General features: G+C 40.8%; 1 protein-coding gene and 1 pseudogene across 14 annotated transcripts in view; both read right to left on the bottom strand.

The window, feature by feature from the left end:
- The window catches only part of ZNF677 (zinc finger protein 677), a 51,438-nt gene that overhangs the window by 19,893 nt on the left and 11,302 nt on the right, over positions 1 to 20,243 (bottom strand). For 6 of the 14 annotated variants that reach the window (XM_003316631.6, XM_016934339.3, XM_009436187.5 and 3 more), the window contains one exon: positions 4,332 to 15,118. The exons of 2 other annotated variants lie outside the window; for them this stretch is intronic. In XM_003316631.6, the coding sequence (XP_003316679.1) occupies positions 13,533 to 15,118 (1,586 nt within the window). In that variant the 3' untranslated portion in view covers positions 4,332 to 13,532. Of the gene's footprint in view, positions 1 to 4,331; positions 15,119 to 15,158; positions 18,899 to 20,243 lie in introns of those variants that run through there. 6 more of the 14 variants (XM_054672587.1, XM_063802237.1, XM_063802238.1 and 3 more) reach the window with 6 other exon arrangements.
- Positions 488 to 1,620, bottom strand: LOC100608425 (NADH dehydrogenase [ubiquinone] flavoprotein 2, mitochondrial-like; annotated as a pseudogene).

Raw genomic sequence — 20,243 nt, forward strand, 5'->3', positions numbered from 1 at the left:
TCAATGAACTATTTGTTCTCTCACTTATAACTTTACCCAATTGGTTTATCATCAGATATTTGTAAATATCTTCAAGAAACTTGCCCTCTTTCACCCTGCCTCCTTCACCTTACTAATCATCAGAATCAGATATGCTCAGTTACTGACTATGGTCCCCTTACAACCAGGAAGTTCACATTGATGACAAAACAAAAACAAAAAGAAAACCCCAAGCAAACAAACAAATTAAAAAAAACCTGTAGGCTTAGGGGCTTTGTGTTAAATGCGAGTTAAAATAAAATTGCTGACGTTCATCCAAGGGTGCTGTTTCCCAATGTGTCATACGGCAACAGAAAATTTCTTCCAACTGGGGTGTTTAGACCACTTCCTTTTAAAGTGATTATTATATGGTTAAACTGTCTTGGTACTGGTTTTATGTTTTTGCCTTTGTTCTTTCTTCTCTTTTCTTTCGTTGCCTTGGGTTTTGTTTTGTTTTGTTTATGTAGACTGGAAGGCCATATTTTATTTCTCTAGTGACATATTTACAGTTCAATATAAATTAAAGGCCTGCTTGTATGCCAAATCCAGGTCCCTTGGGTGGTTCAGTCAAAGAGGTAAGACCTCCAGCTGGCTCACCAGAGAAGCGTCCACTCCTTGGCCCAGGTTTTGGGATTTTGCCAGCCTTGAGCTCATCAATAATTTCTTCAATATCCTTAGCTGTCAAATCCTCATAGTAACTGTCATTTATTTGAACCATTGGTGCGTTCACACAGGCCCCTAAACATTCCACTTCTATAAGAGTGAAAAGTTTGTCAGGTGTAGTCTCCCCAAGCTTTATTCCAAGCTTTTTCTGAATGGCCTCCAGTATGCTGTCAGAGTTTCGAAGCTTGCAGGGTGTAGTAGTGCAGACCCGAATGTGATACTTTCCAACTGGCTTTCGATTATACATTGTATAAAAAGTTGCTACTTCATATACTCTCATTGGAGGTACTTGTAAAACTTCTGCAACCTTGTTCATAGCAGAGATGGGCAACCACCCATTCTGCCTTTGGGCTAAATCCAGGACTGGAAGAACAGCTGCTGCTGCTTTATGGCCTTCTGGATAGTTTTTTTACAATTGCCTCTATCCTCTTATAGTTTTCTGGTGTGAAATCAAATGGAGTATCAGGGTTATTCTCAGGAGTATCTCTGTGCACAAATAAAGCTCCTCCAGCTCCATTTTGCATAGCTGTCTTATGCAAATTCCTTACATGTCTTCCGGTGGGGCTGCAGCGGCCTCCGTAAGAGGGCTAAGGCCGTAGTGTCCTTGCCGCCGCCTGCAGGCCCGTGCAGAGCCCAGGGCTCTCCTGAGCCCAAAACTAAGGGAGACACGGAGAGCAAGAGAAGGGCGGCGGCAGCGCCGGGCTCAGCTTGAGCCTCCTTACCCAGTGGGCGGTGAGGCCAGCCGCCCGGGCCCGGGGCGCCGCGGAGAAGGCCTTTGGGTTTTTAAGTGGCTCTCTTTCAATTCCTTTTTTGGCTTTAGTGTTAACGATAACCAAATTTTTAGCATTTGCTTTACGGGGCTTATACTATACAGCTTATCACAGCCTACCTTCCAGTGATTCCATACGACTTCATGTAGAGCATCAGATCCTTACCCATGTATACTTTCATTTCACAACTGTTGGTGTGTGTGCTGTCATTATCATACATCTAACTTTTAGATAACCTACAAGCGGCTCCAGGGCAGCAACTCATGGATCATGCTCCCGAGGCAGATTGTTATTTTCTAAACAGTTACATTTTAAAGAGATTTAAAAGGAAGAAACACGTTTAAAAATTACCCATGTGGGGCCGGGCGCGGTGGCTCACGCCTGTAATCCCAGCACTTTGGGAGGCCGAGGCGGGCGGATCACGTGAGGTCAGGAGTTTGAGACCAGCCTGACCAACAAGGAGAAACCCTGTCTCTACTAAAAATACAAAATTAGCCGGGCATGCTGGCGCAGGCCTGTAATCCCAGCTACTCGGGAGGCTGAGGCAGGAGAATCGCTGGAACCCGGGAGGCGGAGGTTGCGGTGAGCCGAGACCGCACCGTTCCATTCCAGCCTGGGCAGCAAAAGTGAAACTCCGTCTCAAAAACAAAAAAACGAAAAACAAAAACAAACAAAAAAAAACAAACAAAAAAATTACCCATGTGGTTACTATTTCCGGCACTCCTCATTCTTTTGTGTAGATCATGTGTTACGAAACACAAGTCAAATATGAATTACTGAGAGAGGAGGCAGGGCTTGGACTCCAGACCAGATTGAAAACTAGCTGAAACAGGGAAGAGGCAAAAGCACCTCTCCATAAGACACGCCCCCCATTGCCATGTCAGTTTACCACTGCCATCGCAACACCTGGAAGTGACCACCCCTTTCCCCCGCAATGACCTGGAAGTGACCACACCCTTTCTAGAAATTTCTGAATAACCTACCCCTTAGTTTGCATGTAATTAAAAGTGGGCATAAATATGACTGCAGACCTGCCTCTGAGCTGCTACTTTGAGCACACTCCTTTTGGGGTAGCCGTGCCCTGCAAGGAGCCGTTCATCTGCTGCTGCTGTTGCCGCCGCTCCAATAAAAGTTGCTACCCCACTTTGGGAGGCTGGGGCGGGTGGATCACCTGAGGCCAGGAGTTTGAGACCAGCCTGACCAACATGGTGAAGGCCCGCCCCCATCCCTACTAAATATGCAAAAATTAGCTGGGAGTGGTGGCACAAGCCTGTAATCCCAGCTACTCAAGAGGCTGAGGCAGGAGAATCGCCTGAACCTGGAAGGCGGAGGTTGCAGTGAGCTGAGGTAGCGCCATTGCACTCCAGGCTGGGCAACAAGAGCAAAACTCCGTCTCGGGAAAAAAAAAAAAAAAAAAAAAAAAAGGAGCTACCCACTACCACTTCACCCTTGAATAATTTCCTGAGCGAATCCCCAGTCTGGGGGCTCACCTGCCCTGCATCATCACCATCTGTTTTTAAATAATGTTTACTTGGAACATGGCCAAACCCACGTGTAGGTACTATTGATCCATTAAAGGCAGAGTAGGGTATTTGCAACCGTATAGCCTGCAAAGAATAAAATACCACTTGGCCCTTTAAAGTTTGTCGATTTCTCATGTAGAGTCATATTCTCTTTTTTCTTTTGAGACCAAGTCTTGCTTTCGTCGCCCAGACTGGAGTGCAGTGGTGTGATCTCGGCTCACTGCAACCTCCATCTCCTGGGTTCAAGTGATTCTCCTGCCTCAGCCTCCCGAGTAGCTGGGATTACGGGTGTTCACCAGAACTCCCGGCTAATTTTTGTATTTTTAGTAGACATGGGATTTCACTATGTTGGCCAGGCTAGTCTCGAACTCCTGACCTCAGGTGATCCACCTGCCTCGGCCTCCCAAAGTGCTGGGATTGCAGGCGTGAGCCACCGCGCCTGGCTGAGAGTCATATTTTCATCACATATCTGAATTACAATAAAGTTGGGGCAATAAAGCGTACAGTCAGTTTTGTAGTCCAGTGTAAGGGGAACACAAGGTTTCTCCTAATTGGAAAAGAATAACTGGTAGGTCTTTTCCCTTATACCAGGGAAAACATAGGAAATACGTGATTGTGTTGCTATTTGATTTGAAACTACAGTAATGGCTGGGTGCAGTGGCTCAGGCCTGTAATCCTGGCACTTTGGGAGGCCGAGGCGGGTGGATCACCTGAGGTCAGGAGTTCGAGACCAGCCCAACCAACATGGGGAAACCCCATTTCTACTAAAAATACAAAAAATTAGCCGGGCGTGGTGATGCATGCCTGTAACCCCAGCTACTCAGAGAATTGCTTGAACCTGGGAGGCGGAGGTTGCGGTGAGCCGAGATCGCACCATTGCACTCCAGCATGGGCAACAAGAGCGAAACTCCATCTCAAAAAAAAAAAAAAAAAAAAAAAAAAAAAGAAAAGAAAGAAAGAAAGAAAGAAACTACGGTATTTTATGTGAAAATAATTTTTGATGACATTGACAGTAAAGATATAAACTGGGGCTTAAAAAAAGCACTAATTTTACTTGACATGCATTCATAAGTGGAAGTAGCAATATACCCCTAAGTGGCCCCAGGGGTAGATGGCAGAGGTGTGTATCCTAACAAGTCTTTGCAGAACTGGTATCATCAAATCTCTCAGACAGTTTTGACAAATGGTATTTACTATCTTTTCATTAACTCATTACCTCACCCTACCCCCACGTCTCCCCAGCAGCTGCGAGGCTCCTGTAAATAAATTTGTCTGTGCATTCCACAAATAGGTCATCATGATTCTGGATCCACACTTGTATCTTAACCCCTCTAGGAAAAGAATTGTTACAAGAATCAACGTGCAAAAATATACACAGTTTATATAGGTGTTTTGACTTTTAGGTCCCCCGAAATAAAAAAATTGTGAACCATAAGAAGTCTCAAATTTTAAATGTCTCCAACAGATATGATCACACGCCTCACCAAGCCACGCGCTGATTGTGGATATTCCTCAATCATTATAAACATGTTCCCATCCTGACAATTTTCTCCATTTCCTCTGCCCAATTATTTTTCCCCATTTGTATCTATATGACAGAGTCCAATTACTGATTTTGCTCAAATATCATCTTATCCTATGGGTATTTCCTGAACAGTTTAAATTAGGACACCCTGTCATTCTGTCACTACATGTACATTTTGTTGAACTTATCCTCCTATTATAATTATTGCTGACTTACCCGTATAGAACATAAGATACTTGAGAGCAGGGAACTGGTTCAGTTTCTTGCTAGATCATCAATGATTAGAATAATCCCTGAGAGCAGGGACTCTGTGCATTTGTATTGAATGAATGAATGAACGAATGAACGAATGCACTTTTTTCGATGCAAAGAAGAAAGTTACTGCAATGCATAGGCTCGTAGATTAGCAGGTCATAATTCTACTTTTATTCCCACATTTTGTATCTCAGGCAACATGAACTAAATAGATCCACCTCAGCAGTGGAAAAAGGTTTTCATGAAGTTTTTCTAAGCCATGAAAATGGAAGATTCACTCTCAAATGCTGCATTCTATTCCCAGTGAAAAATAACAATCTTATTTGTCAGGTAGAAAAATTTTTGTAACGACAATCTGAAAAACAGGGACTAAAAAACAAGTAGGAAGTTTATCTTTCTCACATAATAGCAAGTCCGGAGGCTGCAGTTTGGGATGTGGCAGGTCCTCTTGAGAAGTCCATTCTGCCTACTCTACCTCCATCAGCACTCAGCCTTCCTTCTCCTTGAGGAGAATGCAGATGGCTGGTGTATGACTGAGAAGGGTATAGGATAAGGGGCAAAACCATTTTCATTTTGAGGCTTTGTCGTGTTTACCTGAAAGCAATATTTCCATATTTTTTCCCAAAGAATATTAATTTTGTTAAATGGCTACTATAATTTTAATGAAGAATGGGGATTTTCAAATTTCATATTCACAGATCAAAAACAGAGGAAGAGAAAGAAACAATTAAGTTAGAAAGCCAGGAACAGTGGCTCATGCCTGTAATCCCAGCACTTTGGGAGGCTGAGGTTGGAGGATCGTTTGAGCTTGAGCACAGGAGTTCAAGACCAGCCTGAGCAACACAGTGAGACCTCATCTCTACAAAAAAATCAAAAAGTTAGCCAGGTGTAGTGGCAACACCTGTGGTCCCAGGTACTCGGGAGGCTGAGGTGGGAGGATCATTTGAGCCCAGGAGGTTGAGGCTACAACAAGCTGTGATCACACGACTGCACTGCAGCCTGGGCTGGACAGAGGGACACCCTTTCTCAAACAACAGCAACAACAAAACCCACAAACATGTTGCAGACCAAATACCTGTTACCAATTATATTAATGACAACGTGGTCACCATAATTTTGGGAAGAGCCAGATTACATCAACTGACTTTGTTCTTTATCCTGAGAGTCTAATATTATATAGAGCCTATCGCCTGTCTTTTGGGTGTTCAAAAAGAAAGACAAAAATTATTAAACGTCCTTACTGTTTTTTTTTAACTTACAGATTTACTTCTATTGAGCTCTATTTGTATCTAAATGAAAATATTTCTCCAAGTTTTAATATATTCTAATTCCACTATCAAGGTAGGAAAATGAATTTGAGATTTAAAAAAAAATTCATGCCCTCTTACCTTAAAGTGAGAGAGGTAAACACTTCCAAATGTATTTTCATATTAGACTATAACCGAAAGGTAATCTGTTATATCATAACTCGGGGATTTTCAGAGGGAGCCTATATTTCCAATGAAGCACTAAAGACCTTCACAGGATTTCCTTGCATATATAGAATATACTCAATTGAGGGTGAACATTTAAAATGTTTAAGGCTATATTTGTTTCAAAAAATGAATAATCCCATCTTGTTTTAGTTTTCAATTTTAGTTTCCCTTTTTATTCGTTGCTTTTCCACATGTAAAATATTTTTGTCTCTAAAGTCAAAATTATATTACAAATATATGAAAATCCCTATTCTGTTTTGCCTTCTCAAACTTTTTATTTTCTTAAATAGGTTTCTTGATAGGTATTAATTTCAGATTTTTTTTTATCACAAAGAGAATACCATATATGATATTCTATACCTTGTTTTTTAGGTATGGTGGTGATCACTCCAATATGACTTTCCTCATTCTTTTTTTTTTTTTGAGATGGAGTCTCGCTCCGTTGCCCAGGCTGGAGTGCAGTGGCGCAATCTCAGCTCATGCAACCTCTGCCTCCCGGGTTCAAGCGATTCTCCTGCCTCAGCCACCAGAGTAGCTGGGATTACAGGCATGCGCCACCATGCCCAGCTAATTTTTCTATTTTTAGTAGAGACGGGATTTCACCATGTTGGTCAGGTTGGTCTCGAACTCCTGACCTTGTTGTGATCTGCCCACCTCTGCCTCCCAAAGTGCTGGGATTACAGGCATGAGCCACCGCGCCCAGCCCTGACTTTCCTCATTCTTTTAACAGCTTCACATACATAGCCAACATTCCCCTAATTTCTCAGCCAGCTTGCCTCAAGTTAAAACCATGAGACCGGTTTTGCCAAACAGGGTGTAAGTGTAATGTATCACTTTCAGGCCAAACCACTTAAAACTAAGTGTGACCTTCTTGCTTGTTTCCTTTGCAATAATCAGAGGCCCATTTTTGAGATGGAGAAACCATAATATGGAAGCCCCTCCGTCTCTGAGTTACCACATAAGCATCAGTTGCCCTACAGGGTCAACTATCCCAGTGGTGCAATTGACAGAAAAGACTCATTTTATACAGTAAGCTTCCAGGATTTAACAAAAAAGGTTTTGTATCTCCGGGCACCCCAGGACATGCCATTCCTTACAAGACTTTTAAAAGCAAAGCCTAGACAGCTTTAGCAATACCTTCTTTCTTGACACACTGTTAGAGATCTAGGCCTGAAGGGCAAGGAAAGGATAATAAAGTCTGTCTACATCATTTGCTTCTCAATGATGCTCATCAAATTGCTATCAATCACTGTGTCATGTTTCCACTGCCAATTTTTTTAGATATTCACAATACAGCCCCCAAACCCCAACCTATCCTGTGTCTTAGTCCATTTTTTGTGGCTGTAACAGAAAACCTGACCTGGGTAATTTATATGTATGTATATAATTTATGTATGTGTATATATATAATTTATTTCTTCCAGCTCTGGAGGCTGGGAAGTCCAAGGCTGAGCGGCCACATGTGGTGAGGGCCTTCTTGCTGCATCATAACAGAAGTCATCACATGGTGAGAAGGAGGAAGCATGCCAGCTCAGCTCTCTTTTCCTCTTCTTACATGGCTACTAATCCCAACATAGGGAGCCACCCCCATAACTTCATCTATCCCTAATTACCTCCCAAAGGCTCCCACCTCTAAATGCCATCAACATATGGATTTGAGGATTCAATTTCCAACATGAACTTTTGGGGAATACATTTGAACATGGCACCCAGTCACCATTTCCTAAAAGAATAATACTGCAGGTACCCAAAACAACTGAACAAAGACATTAGGCACCATTTGCATTCCCTCTCAAAGTTTCTAAAACCATCTCCAGTTTTGAGGTCAATATGTCTCAGCTACTTTTCTATACTGCAATGTCCTTTGTCCACTTAACAGTACCACCACTGCAATCTGGTGCTCAGAACTGTTTTCCAGAAGGCGTTTCCTGTATGGTTCTTGCTAAACTTTGCCAATGAGAAAAACCTGAATGGGCCAGGCGCAGTGGCTCACAACTGTAATCCCAGCACTATGGGAGGCTGAGGTGGGTGGACTGCTTGAGGTCAGGAGTTCAAAACCAGCCTGGGCAACATGGCGAAAACCTGTCTCTACCAAAAATACAAAAATTAGACCATCTCTTAACCCGGTCTCAAAATAAATAGATAATAAATTAAAAATAAAAAAAAAATTTTAAATGCTGTTAAAAAAAAAAAAAGGAAAACCTGAATGGAATAGGAAAGGCAGAAGTGAAGCACTAAGCCATTAATCTCAGATGAATACTGCACAGACCTCACCATCTCTAATCCCAATCAAGCAGCCAGAAGCAGTAACTTCTAAGACATCTCCATGAGCTCTGGTTTCTCACTGAAGCTGCCAGTGACTATTTTTCTTTGATATTCCTGCTGGAGTCTTCCACACCTTTCACTGCTCAAACACCTCCAAAATACTTTTTTTTTTTTTTTTTTTTTTGAGACGGAGTCTCGCTCTGTGGCCCAGGCTGGAGTGCAGTGGCACGATCTCAGCTCACTGCAAGCTCCGCCTCCTGGGTTCACGCCATTCTCCTGCCTCGGCCTCCTGAGTAGCTGGGACTGCAGGCCCCCCACTACCACGCCCCGATAATTTTTTGTATTTTTAGTAGAGACGGGGTTTCACCGTGTTAGCCAGGATGGTCTCGATCTCCTGACCTCGTGATCCGCCCACCTCAGCCTCCCAAAGTGCTGGGATTACAGGCGTGAGCCACCGCGCCCAGCAAAAATTCTTAACATATAACTATTCTTATTCTTGAAATAATTGTATACGTTTTCCTAAACACAGACTAATACAATCATTCAGAATAAAGCTAATTCCATGTTTTCAAAGTTTATTCATCACAATCTGTATTACTGTATTGGTCCTGAGTCTCACTCTGTCACTCAGGCTGAGTGCAGTGTCAGTCATGGCTCACTGCAGCCTCAACCTCCCTGTCTCAAGCGATCCTTTTACCTCAACCTCCCGAGTAGCTGGGACTACAGGTGCATGCCATGACACCCAGCTAATTTTTTATTTTTTTGTAGAGATGTGGTCTCACTATGTTGCCCAGGCTAGCCTCGAACTCCTGGACACAGGTGGTCCTCTCTCCTGAGCCTCTCAAAGTGCTCAGACTACAGGTATGAGCCATAGAACATTGCCAACTTTGCCGAAATCCAGAATGCTATCAAGAAAGTGGAAAAACAGTACACAGAAGTGGAAAAAGTATTGGCAAATCTCATAAGGGTGTAGTATTCAGAATATAAAATAACTCTTACAACTGAACCAAAAATACACAATCTAATTTTTAAAACATTAAAAGAAATGTTTGAGTAGATATTTCTCCAATGAAGATGCACATGGCTAATAAGCATAGGAACAGATGCTCAACATTCATCATTAAGGAAATCCAACCACAATGAAATATCACTTGTAAGTGACTAGAAGGCTATATACTACTACTGCTAACCCAACAACTAAAAACATCAATAATCGATAGGAAGTGCAGAAAATGGAACACTGGAACATTGCTGGTAGAAAAGTAAAATGGTGCAGCTGCCTTCGAAAACAGTTTGGCAAATCCACAAAAAGATAATCACTGATAATTACTATATGACCCAGAAATTCCATGTTTACAGACATACCCAAGAGAAGTGAAAACATGTATGTGCAAAAACATCTTGTAAAAAGTTGTTCATAGCAGCATTTTCCATAATAGCCTAATTTCTTTTTTTTTGAGACAGAGTCTCGCTCTGTCGCCCAGGCTGGAGTGCAGTGGCGTGATCTGGGCTCACTGCACGCTCCGCCTCCCGGATTCATGCCATTCTCCTGCCTCAGCCTTCCGAGTAGCTGAGACTACAGATGCCCGCCACCAGGTGAGCTAATTTTTTGTATTTTTAGTAGAGACGGGGTTTTGCCGTGTTAGCCAGGATGGCCTCGATCTCCTGACCTCGTGATCCGCCCGTCTCGGTCTCCCAAAGTGCTGGGATTACAGGCATCAGCCACTGCACCCGGCCCATAATAGCCTAATTTCAAACAGTAGAAAGAGTTCAAATCTCCATCAAATAATGAATGGACAGACAAACTGTAGAATATTATTCAGCAACAAAAAGTGATGAGGTACTAGGCTGGGTATGGTGGCTCACACCTGTAATCCCAGCACTTTGGGAGGCCTAGGCAGGCAGATCACTTGAGGTCAGGAGTTCGAGATCAGCCTGGCCAATATGGTGAAACCTTGTGTCTATTAAAAATACAAAAATTAGCTGGGCATGGTGGTGCATGCCTGTAGTCCCAGCTACTCGAGAGGCTGAGGCAGGAGAACCGCTTGAGCCTGGGAGGTGGAGGTTGCAGTGAGCTGAGATTGTGCCACTGCACTCCAGACTAGGCACCAGAGTTAGACTCTGTCTCAAAAAAAAAAAAAAAAAGTTATGAGGTACTAACAAATGTTAATTTTGGGTGGGTGGTATTTTTTATAGTGACAGTTTGCCCAGGCTAGTCTCGAATTCCTGGGCTTAAGCGATCCGCCCATCTTGGCCTTCCAAAGTGTTAGAATTACAGACATGAGCCACTGTGCCTGGCCTAGAAATTGATTTTTTTTTGGACAGGGCCTTGCTCTGTCACCTAGGCTGGAGTGCAGTGGTATGATCCTAGTTCACTGTAACCTCCAACTCCTGAGCTCAAGGAATTCTCCTGCTTCAGCCTCCTGAGTAGCTGGGACTATAGAAATGTGCCACCATGCCCAACTAACTTCTAAATTTGCAGACAGGGTCTTGACATATTGCCTATGCTAGTCTCAAACTCCTGGGCTCAAGCAATCTCCTCGCCTGGGCCTCTCAAAGTGCTGACATTACAGATGTCAGCCTCCCTGCCCAGCCGGCTAGCTGAAAATTTAAACCACAGATGAGTATTCACTCCAGCCCCACCAGATAAACATCGTAACACCCCAAGTCGATCATCTTTCACTGCCTTCTCTAGCCATTTTTGAACCAGCTTGGGAAGTCTACCCTGTTCTCTCCAGAAAGCCTTTCGTAATAAACATTCTTATAATACTTTGATGTAGAGTACCACGAATCCTGAAATCTAAACCAAACTTTGCACGGGGTTCCCTCCTGTTCCAATGGAGTGGCGACAAGTGCAAATCAGTAAAAAAAAATGTTTTGGGGGTAAATACATGAGGTTTCTAGTTTCTTTAAAAAAAAAATCCATTGCCTATGTTCATTATTAAGGGGAAACTCATGAACACTCATTTTTTTCAAATTATTTTGCGGAGTGCTCCAAGTACAAAAAAAGAAGTTGTGTTATTATTTCAGAAATTTCATTTACTAATAATTTTCATATGCTTACATTTGTTATTTTCCTCTCAGGTAAAAGGCATGCAGAAATAAAGTTATGTAGAAAAAAAGGCATGTAGAAATATAACTGCACAGTGCATATTCATGAACAGGAAGACAGGTTTCAGGGGGTCTGATATTGTCCCACTATGGCATGGCATTTTCATTATAGCCATAGAAGTCATCTAGGGCAGAGTCTGGAGAAAATATTTCAAGTGCAAATTATGAATATATACTTCTTAAATTGTATACTGTTTGAACATAACATGGATAGAAATTGTTATAGATGACATTCAACCTTGAGAGTCTAATGATGTATTATAGTGTTTGATATTAAGTGTCCCAATGAGGTGGGATATGCTTGGGTTGATGGAAGGCACATGATTCATTCAGGGTTACTAAAAATGATTATATTTTACTAATTAAGACATAAGAAGTATAATATATTCTAAATAAAATGGTATCAAATGCAATCTCAGGGGCCAAATGTGAATCCCCTATAAGAACACTACTCTGGTTCTTTTGATGGAACTGTCCTCTATGGTAACCATTCTCTCTTCAGTTTCCAAAAATAAGACCTATGTTCAATAATCTGTGATATGCAACAGTAACTACCTTTCAAGAGAGGGTAACTATCATTCCCCCTCCATTTCTTTCTACCACATATGCAGTCTCTAGTAACCGACCATTTTACTTCCATGAAAATCTCTCAATGTCCCACTGTACTCTTCTTGTTTCATGGTCATCTTGTACTGTCACCAACCTCTCCTATAATCGACAAAGGTCCCCAGTCACATCAACAATTCTAAGGGGTCCTGACCACATAAAGCATATATGTTAGACAATAGTTTTACCTCTCTTCTGGCACAAACCCCCATGCTCTTATAGTATATTGTATATTAGTGTTCTTGGCTGGGCACGGTGGCTCATGCCTGTAATCCCAGCACTTTGGGAGGCCAAGGCAGGTGGATCACCTGAGGTCAGGAGTTCAAGATCAGCCTGGCCAACATGGCGAAACCCCATCTCTACTAAAAATACAAAAAAAAAAAAGAAAAAAGAAAAAAAAAAAACTAGCCAGGCATGATGGCGCATGCCTGTAATCCCAGCTACTCGTGAGGCTGAGGCAGGAGAATTGCTTGAACCCGGGAGACAGAGGTTGCAGTGAGCTGAGATCGTGCCACTGCGCTCCAGCCTGGGTGACACAGCAAGACTCTGTCTCCAAAAACAGAAAAAATTAGTGTTCTTGCTTTTTCCAGGTTTCAGTAATATAAAGAAGCCACACCTAAGGAAGTGGTCTCTTCCATCTTACATCCATTCCTTGAGACAATCATGATAAATGAAAAGCATGCCATGAAGATTTAACAGCAACAGATTTCATACTTTAAAAAATATGAAATAACTGAATAAAAAATTTTTAACACTGAAGTTACATCTTTCCACAGATGTCCTTGCTCCTCTGACACACACCATGAGTTTGTGACTTTTTAAAATTGTCTGTGAATTTAACATCGATCATTTAATCTTCAAGACGGAATAAAGACTTAGTTCCCTCTAGCCTGAATTTTTGTATGACAAAATGCTTGCATATAAGGATGAATTTCCATCGAGAAATTTAAAATAATTTACCACCTTCACTTGTAATGCTTCTCTCCAATATGAATGGTGTATCCTGAAGTCAGAACATTGCTTAAAGGACTTGCCACATTTGTATGGTTTCCATCCTGAATGTCTTCTGTTATAACCATAATAGGGTAAATATTTTTATAAAGCTGTTCACATTCATTATATTTGTCAGGCTTCTCTACAGTAAGAATTCTATGATGTTCCACAAGGCTTGAACTTTGGATAAGCCTTGCCATACATGTTATCTTTGTGTGGTTTATCTCAAAGATGTATATTCTGGTATCAAGTGAGACATAAGCCATAGCTAAAGGCTTTACCACATTTTCGTTTTATATGGTTTCTTTTCACAATGGAGCCCCTGATGCTAAGTACAGCTTGAATACTTAATTTTTGTCTCATTATATTTGATATGTTTTTCTCTATTATAACTTTTTTGATGATCTCCAAGGTTTGAACTTTGGAATAAAGCATTACCATGTATATTATGTTTACAATGTTTCTTTTCAATGTGTATTTTCTGATGTCTAGTGAGGTTTGCAAATTGGGTAAAAGCTTTGCCACATTCAGCACATTTGTAAGGTTTCTCTCCAGTATGGATTTTCTTATGCTGAGTAAGATTTGAACGTTCAGTAAAGGCTTTGCCACATTCAGTACATTTGTAAGGTTTCTCTCCAGTATGAGTTCTCTGATGACCCCAAAGGTGTGAACGTTTGATAAAAGCTTTATCACATTTATTACATTTGTAAGGTTTTTCTCCAGTGTGAATTCTCTGATGTTCCACAAGACTTGAACTTTGGATAAAAGCCCTGCCACACACATTACATTTGTGTGGTTTCTCTCCAGGATGTATATTCTGATGCCTAGTGAGATGTGAGCACTGCTTAAAAGCTTTGCCACACTCATTACATATGTAAGGCTTCTCTCCAGTATGGATTCTCTTATGTTGGGTAAGGCTTGAACGCTCAGCAAAGGCTTTGTCACATTCATTACATTTGTAAGGTTTCTCTCCAGTATGAATTCTTTCATGACCCCAAAGGTGTGAACGCTGGATAAATGCCTTACCACATTCATTACACTTGTAAGGTTTCTCTCCAGTATGCATCCTCTGATGACTTGCAAGATTTGAATTTTGACTACAGACCTTGCCACATATATTACATTGATATGGTTTCTCTCCTGTATGGACTCTCTGATGCCTAGTGAGGTTCGAACACTGGTTAAAGGCTTTGCCACACTTGTTACATTTGTAAGGTCTCTGCCCAGAGTGAATTCTCTGATGATTAGTGAGGTTCGAACTTTTGCTAAAAGCCTTTCCACAGTCATTACATTTGTATGACTTTTCTCTAATGTGTGTTCTCCCATACTGTGTATGTAACAAAGGGTATTTCAAAATCTTCCTATATTTATTACAAATGTTTTTGACACAAGGAGGAAGTGGTGAAACTGAAGAACTATTGATAGACTTCTCAACTGGATTACATTCATACATTTTCTCCCCAGTTTGAAATCTCTGTAGTTCAGCCAGCTGTGCCTGTAAGCTTAATCCAATTTTATTTTCAAAACACTTCACGTATTTGTTTCCAGCATACCTTATGTTATTTTTCAGTTTTAACAAATTCCTTATAAATGGCTTGTCATGGATGAAATACTGGTGTGCACTATCTCTTATAGAAACACTCTGCTTTACAGAGAAATATATTGAGGATTTATTATGTTGTTGATCTTTTCTGTGAGTGAGATTTTTGTTACAGGTCAAAGGCATTCCTTTGTAATTTTTTGCATCATAGTCCCACAGGCTGTCAAACTTAGGCATATTTTCCCAGACTTCCTTGAGGTCAAAATTGTTGATGCCATGGCTTTCCTTTCTTTCTAATATCACCAGATGGTATAATTCCTCTTTATTATTTTCCTTTGGTGATAATCCCTTGCTTGTAAATCCAACGGAAATATCTGAAAGATATTAAAAAAACCACAGGCTTTCCATCAAATGGAGTTGCAAGGTAAATATTTTATTAAAATACATATTACAAGAAAGCTAAGATTTACAATGAACAGAGTTATGAAGCTTCTCAACTGTCTTTAAACGTTTAACAACACAAAGGGACTAGCTGTCCTCAATAAAGTAACATGGTAACAAAACATGTAACAAATTATTTTAAGCACAGTTTAAAACACCCTATAGCTAAAACACTCATACTATGTAAATCCACATAAACTCTGAAAGAAGAGGTATTTTTCCACCACCACTCCAAGGAACATGTAAGTTGGCATAGCTATATGGTAGTCTCATATTTGAAGATAAACAAATAGTAATGCATTATTTAGTACATAATTATTACACACAAAAGGTAAGGCACAGCTCAAGCTTATCTAATAAAAAATATTTAAAAAAGACAATTCATAATTGCAAACAAAACACTGAAAGAAAAAATTCGGAAGAATTTAATAAAATTTTGAATATTTACAAATTGCAAATGTGAGTACTTGTTATAAAACTACTTACACCCATGTAGAATGTGCATTTTGCAGCATTAACAATTTGTGCATGGTGGTTCTATCGCATAATATATACTGAAAAACCATCATCTGTAAATCATTATAAAAATAAATAAAACACTTTAGTAACCTGTGAAAATCTAACAGGCAAGTTAATGAACAACCACAATTACAAAATTGTCAGTGAAATTCTAAAGAATTACTGCTTATGAACAACAGAAAAAACAGAAGGGACACACAATAGGAAAAATAATATGTTGAGAATCACTAAATTTTGAAATATCAGCTTCAGGTAAATGCACATTACTATAAAGATGAAGAATTAGGAGGGGAGTTTTGAAATAATTTCATGCCTGCAGTTATATGACAGCAGTATATAGAGAAACTCCCTGACTAGGAAATGTCATCTAGTTTTCCAGTTCTATGGCCAAAAAATACATATAATGAAAGCTGTGTGCTTTAACATTTTATTATGTAGAGTCAGAGAAAATGTTGATATGAAAAAAAAAATTACAAAAAAGAAAATATGTAAGATATAATGCAGGCAAAGGTCAATCTCATAAGAAACATGACAGACACTTGACATATCTTATTCATAAAGGTAACTTTTCAAAGCATACTAAATGCTATGCAAGTTACTAAGGTCTCTAACAGCACTAATTGATGTAAATCCTCTTGAGGTAAATTATCGCACCTTTTCATACCAAAACAAAGGGCTGAAGAGGTTTACATATCTATCCCTAACTCACAGAGAAAGCACATCTGAAAGCCAGAATCTGAACCTGTGTGTGCGGGCTAAGATGCCATGTTCACAGCATTAAGCACCACTGGCCACCCAGGGCAGCACGGATTATAAGTCACAGCAAATACAAGGAGTGTAGGAAGAAATGTTTCAAGGCAGATATGGGACCTGAGCTGTGTCACCTATAGTGTGACAGCACCACTGCTCTCAGATAACATTTAAGTCACCTTATCTTGCACAAGTTGTTTAGACAGTGACCAGATCATGCTGCTGTCCTGAGTAAGCTGTCCTGTGTATAAGCAGGAGTCATTCTTTACACAGTGTGTGCAATGAAGGGATGTTATTCTGTGCTAAAAAGAAATGAGCTGTCAAGCTATAAAAAGACATGGAAGAAATTTATTTTATTTATCTATTTTTTGAGATGGAGTCTCGCTCTGTTGCCCAGGCTGGAGTGCAGTGGCGTGGTCTCGGCTCATCACAACCTCTGCCTCCCAGGTTCACGCCATTCTCCTGCCTCAGCCTCCTGAGTAGCTGGAACTACAGGCGCCCGCCACCACGCCTGGCTTATTTTTTGTATTTTTAGTAGAGACGGGGTTTCACCGTGTTAGCCAGGATCGTCTTGATCTCCTGACCTCGTGATCCGCCCGCCTCGGCCTCCCAAAGTGCTGGGATTACAGGCGGGAGCCACCGCGCCCGGCCCTAGAAATTTAAATGCATATTATTAAGTGAAAGAAGCCAATGCGAAAAGGCCATATACTATATGGTTCCAACTCTATGACATTCTGAAAAAGGCAAATCTATGGAGACAGTAAAGAGATCAGTGGTTGCCAGGTGCTGGGGGGAGGGAGAGATGAACAGACAGAGCACAGATTTTTTAGGGCAGTGTAATTATTCTGTAAGATACTATTATGGAGGATATATGTCTATTATATATTTGCCCAAAGCATATACATAGAGTGAACCCCAACATCGACTATGGACTTTGGGTGATAATGATGTGTCAATGTAGGTTTATCAATTGTAACAAATGTACCACTGTGATGGGGGATGGTGATAATGGGGGAAGACGCTGTGCACGTGTGGGGGCACAGAGTATACAGGAAATCTAGTACCTTCCATCAAGTTTGCTGTGAACATAAAATTGCTAAAAAATAGAAAGTCTATTTTTAAAAAGTATAAGCTAAGAGTTGATATAAAGTTACAGGAAACAGAAGTAAAAGGAATAACTAATACTATCCTTTAACAAAGTTTTGGAGGTTATATATGTTTTGAGGAAACTAATACTCAGACATAAACACTCAAGGAAGAAATCTTCTGGTAAAACATATAAAACATCATGAAAGTATATGAAGCAGAAAAAAATATATATAATAAAACAATATTCATGCATCTCATGGCCCCACACACTGTAGATATAAAACAAAAAACACTAAGAGTATCATGAAAACATGTAACGGCTGATTAAATAAATACAAGTTCATTTATACCAATGACATTGGCAAAATGAAAGTGTCAGTGGCTTAAACAAATTATACTGAACTTTAAAAATGTATGCCTAATTCAACTTTATAAGCTCCCTCAATAAAGGCATAAAAATCATACTGAAGAAAATGTACAACTGCACGTATGGGATGAATAATGTGGTATGAGCAACAGTTTGGTCAACATGTTCGCAGATATGAGGTTGAGAACTTGGAGAATGCTCTTCCCAGGAGAAACTCCTACACCTTGTACTGCCAGCTCCAAGGGGATGATCAGCATATATCTAACCAGCGCTGTCACACTGCCCTTGGGAGACACTGGAAACTCCACAGAAACCAGAAGGTCAGAAGCACTTATCCCTCCGGCTGTCCTGATTCTCTCTTAGCATACTGGGACATGCAGGCTACTCTACTCAGTGGCTTCAAGAGGCACCTCTATGTAGCAGAATGATACTGTGACAGATTAATTAATGTTCTCTTTCAAGAATGTTCTGTCACCAAGGAAACCTCTTCCATGGGAGAGTCCACCAAAAGTTGTCCATCGCCTATTGGTGGGTTATCACAGCAGAAAGAGAGGAAATTTCAGACTCTAGGAATGTGTATTTTTCTTTTTCTTTTTTTTTTTTTTTGAGATGGAGTTTCGCTCTTGTTGCCCAGGCTGGAGTGCAATGGCGTGATCTCGGCTCACCACAACCTCTGCCTCTCGGGTTCAAGCGATTCTCCTGCCTCAGCCTCCCGAGCAGCTGGTATTACAGGCATGCGCCTACACACCCGGCTAATTTTTGTATTTTTAGTAGAGACGGGGTTTTTCCATGTTGGTCAGGCTGGTCTCGAACTCCCGACCTCAGGTGATCCGCCCACCTCGGCCTCCCAAAGTGCTGGGATTATAGGCGTGAGGCACCACGCCCATCCGGAATGTGTATTTCAAAAGCAACTTTCAGAGGCAAATCTTAGAAGAATATGGAATCAGGAAGACTAAGGTCTCCCTAAGTTCCTGGATAGAGTAGAAAGCTAGAAAAGGGAGAGAAATAAAAGATATGGGAGTAAAATAAAAGGGTCGGATTTTGTAGGATTCTTAGGAAGAGGCAGTGTGCTCTGTCCACAGACTGCAAGGTGAGAACCTAAAAGAATGAGATATATTCCCATTTTGGAATGGCAATCAAAAAGAGGATCTCTCTGTCAAGTCTTTATATTAATGCTGAGTAACAATCTCAAAAGCCTGCCCATTCCCCTTTAGACACATGTGGCAAAAGCAGAACTGAAGGAATGGCCAAGGGGCTTGAACAAGTAGAGAGACCGACAGTCTTTGAAATTTCACGGAACCCCAGATACATTTTGGGGGAGCCATTGTTTTCCCATTTTCCTGAAAAGTTCTTGCAGGTATAAGAAATAGGAATAGAAATTGAATAGGTTCTGGAGCCAGGGCTACAAAGGCCCCAGCTCTGATCTGTATAGACTGAAAACCACACATCAGATGAAATTATATACACAAAAAGAGAGTCCTTAAAAACAGTCATTTCGGTCCCTCTCAAAACCAAGAGACCAAAATGGTCAGAGGGGCCAAACAGTATTGTAGGTCATGACAGCACCTTTGCTTTTGTGTCTGTATGAGTTGGGGCATCACGGGAGAGTGGGAGTTCAACCTTTTACACATTTGAATAACAGTATGTTGGGGGACAGTAGGAGGGGGTGTGGACTTTGCTTTGAGAGCTCATAAGAAATAAACTTTTGTTTTCCCACTGATCTTTCCCATTTGCAGAGTTTCCCAAACAATACTCAATGGAGTAGCTTACTCTGTGGCCATCTGAGCACTTATTTGTGCTCACATTCCTACCTACCTGATTTTTTCCCTATTTTCACTTCACTTTCCATAGTCTAGGACTCTTTCCTATGCTCCAAAATGAACATAATATTCAGCTCAGGAAAGATTTCAACTTATAAAGAAAAAAAGGAACATGGTATGCTCTGCTTTTCCTGGATACATTCCCAGCCCTTTGTTCAGCTACGAAGAGAGGACATTACACATGGGTCTGCAAAACTATTTCCCAAAACAATTTCATAAATTAGTCAACGGACTGCCTTCTTCTGAATGCTTAGGGATTATTTTAAATATGCAGACTCTGAAAAAAGTACTGAATCAAAGGCACAGGGATAAAACCATGATACCAGATACTTTAAAACGTTTTCCATAAGGTTTTGTAAGTACTGATATTCTGGAACCACCACTCGTCAAACCTGATTATGCGCAGAACTTCTGAAGAAAGGGGAAGTTTAAAGTCTATATGCTACATTATGAAGCCTTTCCACTCTCAATCAAAAAGTTTCAATCTCCCCTGTTAGAACAGGGATCGGATTC

Source organism: Pan troglodytes, chromosome 20 (assembly GCF_028858775.2).
Source record: "Pan troglodytes isolate AG18354 chromosome 20, NHGRI_mPanTro3-v2.0_pri, whole genome shotgun sequence".
Taxonomy (NCBI): domain Eukaryota; kingdom Metazoa; phylum Chordata; class Mammalia; order Primates; family Hominidae; genus Pan; species Pan troglodytes.